Here is an 8,512-nt window from a genome sequence, read left to right as displayed (position 1 = left end):
GGCCTCTTATTGCTACCTGTCCCAACTTTTTGGGAATTTGTAGCTCTCGTGAAATCAAAAAGGAGCCAATATTTGGCATTGCAATTCTAAATGTCTCACTTTCAACATTTGATATGTCATGTATATGCTATTGTGAATAAAATATATGTTTATGAGATTTCTAAATTATTCCATTCCTTTTTTACTCACAATTTGTACAGTGTCCCAACTTTTTTGGAATCGGGTTTGTATTTTATTTGTTGTTTTTTAACTAAATTGAGCTTGAGGTTTGAGGTACAAAATAACTTATGACGAAAGCTGATGGTCACGCCACCGTCTCTGCCGAAATCGACGCCTATGATAATCCCCCTTTTCTTTGAAATGTACAAAAATGTGTAAAAAAATCCGGGGCCAAGCCGATCTGTCGCTGCGTTAAAGAGAGAGAGAGTTGCTAAATGTAAAATCTTTTTTTAATTTTAATCTTAATCTCATTGAAGGCTTTGGATCTCAAACTCGAAACAAAGCAAGTCAGCTGTTTCCTTGCTCCATTTTGTTTTTAATGCGTCTTTGCTCTGGTTGTCCTGCAGATCTCCGTCAGGGATGATAGAAAGCACTCCCCACCTGTTTGGAAACGCCTGGAGGGTCTCGTCGGCGTGCTCGACCAGCCTGAGTGCGCCTCAGCTCGACCCCTGTGACACACACCAGCAGGCCGGTCAGTTTGCTTTCTGCTTTAGCTTTTTCTGTTTCAGCCGTGGAAAAGAAGACATTCACAACATTATAAATGACGTGTTAGGCTCTTGTGTCTCTGTGTATTTAAGGCCCTGTTTTAACCGTCTAAGGTCGTCTCAGGTGCGTTTAGGGCGTTTCCAAATCCACTTTTGCTAGTTTGACGGCAAATTAAGCGGTCCGTGCGCCGGGCGCGTGGTTCAAAAGGGTTGTACTTAGTGTCCTCATTAATTCGTAGGTGTGTTTTGTGCGTAACATGCAATCAACCAATCAGAGTGTGCATCCTTGGCACATTGATTTAATTGTACATCAACAAACAAACAGGCAATTTTTTATTTATTCAGGGTTGGTATTTAAGTCGAATGAAATCTTTGAAGCAAAAAGTTGTCTGTCGAGGCTAAACTGTGTTAGTTGTGTATCTGCAGATTTTTCACCGTAAAGGTCTCATTGCTTCGTGCTCTCATCAGACGAAGAGCCTTTTACTGTGAAGCAGCTGCAGACAGGAATTTACTCAGATATGTTGCAACAAGCCTGGATTGCAAAGTCATTGTTAAATGTGTTTGTGTGTGTGTGATCGACCTGCTCAGTGACCCGTTCAGTGATCTATGCCTCAGAGATGTGTGATGTGCTGAACCAGTAGCATAGAGCGCTGTGCATGAGAATTTTACCAAATCCCTGGTAAAATAACAATAAAATGCTGCATTATAGACTTTAGACCAGGTTTTTGTTGGGCAATGAAGAAGAAGAATGCACCTGAACGCATCTCTGCAAACTCACTGCTGCTGGTGAAAGATAGGGCCCGCTGACTTTTTGAATAAATCCTGTATGTCAGTCATTGCTAAATAAAAAATAGATAAAAATATAGATTAAAACACATTTTTTCGTGCACATTGGTACATTTTCGAATACCTTTCCCTGTTTTACTGTGTTTGTGTGTGTGTGGTCGACCTGCTCCTTCTCCCGCTCAGTGACCTATGCCTCGGAGATGTGTGACGTGCTGAACCAGGATCTGTTCTCCGCGTGCCACGAGTACCTCAGCCCGGCATCCTTCCACCAGCAGTGTCGCTCGGACACCTGTAAGTGCGGGACGCCCTGCCTGTGCTCCGCGCTGGCCCACTACGCCCGCCACTGCCGCGGATTCTCCATCGTCGTTGACTTCCGATCGCAGATATCCGACTGTGGTGAGCGTTCAGCACACTGACACGTACGCACACAGGTCAGGGACGGTGAAACCGCCTGGGACAGGAGCTGTTAGGGTGTGGACGAAGGGCTTTACTTAGTGTCTTCAATAATTCATAGGTGTGTTTTGAACGTAACATGCAATCAACCAATCAGAGTGTTATCTCCCAGGCGCTTTTTTAACTTTGCGCGTTGCTATTATGACGGAGGATTTGCTAAACAGGAAGTAAATCTGATATTTCACCAGTAACAATTATAACATGTAATATAAAATGTTATACTAATAATAATATAATTATTGAACATTGTAATATTTTTATTGTTAATCTTTTGCATGTTGGTGTGCTGCTGCCCATCCCTGTGTGTCTAACAATAGATAGATAGATAGATAGATAGATAGATAGATAGATAGATAGAAAGATAGATAGATAGATAGATAGATAGATAGATAGATAGATAGATAGATAGATAGATACATACATAGATATTTTTTGATCCTAATAAAATGGGAAATTATAGTGTTACAATCAGTCACACAGCACAAAATATAAATATAAATGAAATACTAGTATACAATATACATACATACAATGTACATGAAATAATAATAGGATAAAATACAATAACAAATATTTGAATATATACAACATGGGAATACAAAAATGTGCAGCTGCTTAAATATTATGACAAAATGTAAATAAACCAATTGTGCAGAATGCACTTAGTGCAGTATTGCAGTATTGTGGTATTGTAGTATTGTGGTATTGTAGTATTGTGGTATTGTGGTATTTTGGTATTGTAGTATTGTAGTATTGTAGTATTGCAGTATTGTGGTATTGCAGTATTGCAGTATTGTGGTATTGTAGTATTGCAGTATTGTGGTATTGTAGTATTGTGGTATTGCAGTATTGCAGTACTGTGGTATTGTAGTATTGTGGTATTGCAGTATTGTAGTATTGATGTATTGTAGTATTGTGGTATTGCAGTATTGTAGTATTGATGTATTGCAGTATTGTGGTATTGCAGTATTGTAGTATTGTGGTATTGTAGTATTGTGGTATTGTAGTATTGTAGTATTGATGTATTGCAGTATTGTGGTATTGCAGTATTGCAGTATTGTAGTATTGTGGTATTGTAGTATTGTAGTATTGATGTATTGTAGTATTGCAGTATTGTGGTATTGTAGTATTGTGGTATTGTAGTATTGCAGTATTGTAGTATTGCAGTATTGTGGTATTGTAGTATTGTGGTATTGTAGTATTGTAGTATTGTGGTATTGTAGTATTGATGTATTGTAGTATTGCAGTATTGTGGTATTGTAGTATTGTGGTATTGTAGTATTGCAGTATTGTAGTATTGCAGTAGTGTAGTATTGCAGTATTGTGGTATTGTAGTATTGTGGTATTGTAGTATTGATGTATTGTAGTATTGCAGTATTGTGGTATTGTAGTATTGTGGTATTGTAGTATTGCAGTATTGTGGTATTGTAGTATTGTGGTATTGTGGTATTGTACTATTGTGGTATTGTAGTATTGTGGTATTGTAGTATTGCAGTATTGTGGTATTGTACTATTGTGGTATTGTAGTATTGTAGTATTGTGGTATTGTAGTATTGATGTATTGTAGTATTGCAGTATTGTGGTATTGTAGTATTGTAGTATTGTGGTATTGTAGTATTGTGGTATTGTAGTATTGATGTATTGTAGTATTGCAGTATTGTAGTATTGTGGTATTGTAGTATTGTGGTATTGTAGTATTGATGTATTGTAGTATTGCAGTATTGTGGTATTGTAGTATTGTGGTATTGTAGTATTGCAGTATTGTGGTATTTTAGTATTGTGGTATTGTAGTATTGTAGTATTGTGGTATTGTAGTATTGTGGTATTGTAGTATTGTGGTATTGTAGTATTGCAGTATTGTGGTGTTGTACTATTGTGGTATTGTAGTATTGTAGTATTGTGGTATTATGGTATTGATGTATTGTAGTATTGCAGTATTGTGGTATTGTAGTATTGTGGTATTGTGGTATTGTAGTATTGTAGTATTGTAGTATTGCAGTATTGTGGTATTGTAGTATTGTGGTATTGTGGTATTGTAGTATTGTGGTATTGTGGTATTGTAGTGTCTCAGAGTAGCATAGTGTGCGCGAGCATTTTACTTATTCACTTATTATTTACTTATTCACTTATTATTTACTTATTCACTTATTATTTACTTATTCACTTATTATTTACTTATTCACTTATTATTTACTTATTCACTGGTAAAATAACAATAACATGCTGCATCATTGACTTTCGACCAGGTTTTTGTTGGGCAATGGTGCAATACTCCAAGAATGCCCCTGAACGCACCTCTGCAAACTCACTGCTGCCGGTGAAAGATATGGCCCGCGGACTTTTTGAGTTCATCATTCATTTATGTTAGAATAATACTGATGTGGCGAAGGAAGGTACGAAACCAAAGGATGCCATGCTTGAAATCCGATTGGCCGGCCATGCTACTTTTCTTTCTTTTCATCTGTGTAGTGCCCGATACTGAATCTAATCCAAAAGCCAAACTTTTCACCCTACTGCTACTAAAATCAGAAAGCATATCTTCTGTCTCGGAAACGTAAAGTTGCAATGTTTGTGATAAAATAACACTTTTATCTCAGATCCCCAGAGAGAAAATGAGGTGTAACGTGAGGAGGATGTGTGTTGCTCATGAACGTGTATTAACAAAAATGAGTCTGATACCATGCTTTATGAATGCATTGTTGCAGTAGCTTTATGTTACAGCAACATTTCCACACATTAAAGTCTATTTACACCTATTCAGTTTTATTTTTCTTTACCTGTCACTACGTTCTTGTGCATCACAATGAATAGGACACTGGGACGGGCTTGGGTGGGTGGGTGGGGGGGTAAGTTAGACGAATGGAAGATACATGTTTACTATCTGTTAAAGGGTGGTGGAGTGGGAATGGATGTGTTTCTGCATATTTGTTTTGTTTTAAAAACCAGAAAAATGTCAAATCTGCTCTGCTTTATTATTCCCAATGCAGCCTGTAACAATTTCTGAGGTTTGAGCAATAAACATGTTTAAAAAAAAAAAGTCTATTTACAGTCTTACAACTGTATCTGTAGTAAGTTGTACGTTTTTTTGTGCGAGATCGTTAGCCTTACTTGTGAGCCCCACTGAGCGTCTCCTGCTCCGTGGGACCCTGACGTAACGTGGACATCTGAATCGTCCCGTTAACGCTGTCTCTCTCTCTGTCTCTCTGTGCAGCGGCCCTCTGTCCCGACGGCATGCAGTACGGCAGCTGTGTGTCGTCCTGCCAGCGCCGCTGCTCCGCCCTCTCCGTCCCGCAGCACTGTGGGGAGGAGTGTGAGGAGGGCTGTGTGTGCCCCCACGGATCCTTCTACAACCATCGGACACACACCTGCGTGCACAGGTGAGGCTGCCTGAGGGCGGTGGGAAGTCCAAATCAAGGAAAACAACAGCCCATCTTTCACTTTTGTGCACAAAATAGAAACACATGGAGGGATATGTAGATAGATAGATAGATAGATAGATAGATATTTATTGATCCCAAAAAAATGGGAAATTACAGTGTTACAGCAGCACACAAAATATACATACATACAATATACATGAAATAATAATTATTATAACAAAATATAAGAATAAAATATAAGAATGTAAGAACAAATATTTAAGTATATACAAGATCGGAAAAAACTAAAATGTAACGCAAATTAGTGTGACAGGCTTTAATACCATAATGATGTGTGTATGATATATATATACTGTATTGGTATGATGTATTTTGTGACTGTATTTTGAGCTTTTAGTGTTAATTTCTGGATGCACGAAGGAACCAGTGACCAGGTGTCCAGTGTTGTTGAAGGTTGTGGAGTGTGTTAAACGGCTAACTGGCTGGAGTCGCTCCACCAAACAAATCCTCTCCAAGTGATATTTGGATCTGCTCTGAAGCTTTAGGTCAGCCTTTAAGTGGAGAGCCTTGTGTCTCTCCTGCAGACGGTACAGAGCCAGAGGACCTCAGTAATTGTGCCCTCCCTTTCAGACTGCTCTGCCCTGGAACACATGCAGCTTAATTCCTCTTAAATGTCCCAGGTTTTTACATCCTAGTGCTGCGCGGTGCCTTACTTACCTCGTGATAGAGTTACATCAAGGAATTCACCGTGAAACCCCCCTTTCATTCCCGCTCGGGCTGGGGACGACACAGATATCTGATAACCAGTGAGAAAGAATTTGTAGTACAGAGGCCGATGTGTGGCGCTGGCCTATATGTTACAAGGCTTTCAGCTTAAGTTAAACACACTTTACCACAACGGAGATCCTCTGTTATTTTCTGATGTTTTTTTTAAACGTGATTTCTGAAGATATCTAGTTTTATTGTCGTATATTTCCCACCTTGAGCACTGACGTCCTCCACTAAAGCCTGACTAACTGTCTCCTATCCACTTACCTGTAATACACTGTTTAAGGAAACACTAAGCCCTCTTTAACATAACTCTTTACACAGTGATGGACAAACTGAGCAGTGTCTGGTTTACATCACCAAAGCCTGATGTGTCATTTTGGATATGGGAGGTCTACGAAGATCTTTAGACATCTAATGTCTGCCGCATATAACCATAGACTTCATATCAAGATGGACGTCTCCACTACCCTACCGCTGTACGAAATAGGAGCTAAATTATCAGATTTGGGTGCTGCTGTCTTGTACTTTTGGAGCCGTGGCCTGTGCAGTAGTGAGTGGGCGGTGGAGCCACGACACTTTTGCGCAATCTCAAGTTTTATTTGCGAGATCTTGACTTTGACACGGACAATTTCTTTTTTAAATTAAAATTATTTTGTAATAGATGCTGTATATTTGGTGATTTTTTTTCTTTTCTCCATGTCACCTCGGGGGACTCCGTAGTTTTCTCTCTCTAAGCCACATAATTACATCAGGGATATTGTGTGTGTGTGTGTGTGTGTGTGTGTGTGTGTGTGTGTGCTTTCAGGAGCGAGTGTCCCTGCAGCTTGCTGGGAACCGATTACGAACCAGGAGACGTGATCATGACGTCAGCAGGTGTTCAGTAAGATCCTCTCCTCCGTCTCTGTATTCCTGCATCTGAGCCCTCGACGCAGTCCTACATCTTAAAGGACTATTTCAACATTAGCTCAATGCAACTTGATGATGACTAAAGAAACTGTGGCTCCAGACAATTAAGTTAGCAAAGCAATGAGAGAAACATCTGGGGGCTGTAGTTCATTTAGTTAAGCTAATTCATTACTATGGATGAGGAGCTACAACCAGAACACGTGTACCAGGACGGAGACAGAGCTGTCTGTCGCTGTGGGTCAGATGTCCTCACGTTTCCTCTTAAAAAAGGCTTTATGTTACAGGAAGCTCCGCCTCCTGTCAGTCACAGCGCTCTGTTAACAGGAGGAACTGGATTCAGAATATCTGCAGTGAGCAAAAGGAAAAGTGTGAAGCCTCACTAGTGCTCCCCATAGATATAGTAGATTAGACAGTAAGATCGGGACAATACACTAGACCAATGTTTCCCAAACTTAGGGTCGGGACCCAAAATGGGCCGCAGACCCGTTTTATTGGGTCACCAGTTGAAGAATGGACTAAATGCTCACCATGACCTCAGAAGGGCACTTTCAGAAACCAAACCTAGACTAGATCAGCTGGTTGAGATCTTCAACCAGACATATAAATCTCATTAAATTCAAGTCAGCATTGTTTATTAAATGTTGGTGTAGGTACTGAGGGATGATGGGAGGGGATAAGAACATGAGTTGAGAATGGGGTGACACACAGAAAGGAGAATAGAGACCTTTTCTGTTTTTGTTTTCTTTTAAATGGAATAAATATACTTCATATACATTTAAATTCATGGTTTTGTTTTGTAAATTTGGGTCCCGGGGAGACACCATATTTCTCTTTTGGGTCTTGAGACAAAAAAGGTTTGGGAACCACTGCACTGGACTAATACCAATATAGTGACAAATTTGTTGTTCTACCAGTCTTGAAGGGCAAAAGTTAAAAGACAAACGTAGTGCTAGAAAGAAGAAGAATGAAAAAGAACAAATACTGTAACCCAAAAAACAAGAAATAAGTAGAAACTGTTCTCACACTCAAATTGTCTTCCACAGATTCTTATATTTAATGTGTTATATTATGCTAATGTGTTCACCTTTGTTCCCCTTCATGCTCATGTGTCCCCCTGCAGACTCTGCCTGAACGGTAAACTGGTGTCCCAGGCAACCAACGGGGGTAAGATGCTGCTCACGTTGATGATAGGTGGTCCGATCTGTTTCCTTGGACTAATGTGTTTTATTCAGCTCTGATTATGAAATCTGTGCTTGTTCGTTTATGTCTCAGTGGGTGAAGGTGAAAACCAGGCCAACATCCTCCCGTCTGTCCCGGTCTTTTACACTGTGGCAATCTCACTGATAAAAAACACACGGACGAGTCATACAAATGTTTCTATTTGGCCGACATTATTATAAAAAGCAACAGAAAACATAGAAGGGAAGGGATGTTTTGTGTAATGATTTCTCGTTGGAGGTTTGGCTGTTTTATGTGTGTGTGTGCATGCGTGTGTCGGGGGGGGGGGGGGGG

At 39.7% G+C, this 8,512-nt stretch overlaps 1 protein-coding gene across 1 annotated transcript in view; it reads left to right on the top strand.

The window, feature by feature from the left end:
* Positions 1–8,512, top strand: part of LOC117954511 (otogelin-like) — an 84,107-nt gene that overhangs the window by 27,729 nt on the left and 47,866 nt on the right. Inside the window, 6 exon segments of the mRNA XM_034888415.1 lie at positions 567–691; positions 1,674–1,886; positions 5,155–5,320; positions 6,900–6,974; positions 8,121–8,191; positions 8,273–8,331. Coding sequence (XP_034744306.1) covers positions 567–691; positions 1,674–1,886; positions 5,155–5,320; positions 6,900–6,974; positions 8,121–8,191; positions 8,273–8,331 — 709 coding nt within the window.

The sequence above is a fragment of the Etheostoma cragini genome, chromosome 1 (genome assembly GCF_013103735.1).
Source record: "Etheostoma cragini isolate CJK2018 chromosome 1, CSU_Ecrag_1.0, whole genome shotgun sequence".
Taxonomy (NCBI): Eukaryota; Metazoa; Chordata; class Actinopteri; order Perciformes; family Percidae; genus Etheostoma; species Etheostoma cragini.
The sequence above is the reverse complement of the archived record's forward strand: the minus strand, read 5'-3'. Positions and strand labels throughout refer to the sequence as shown.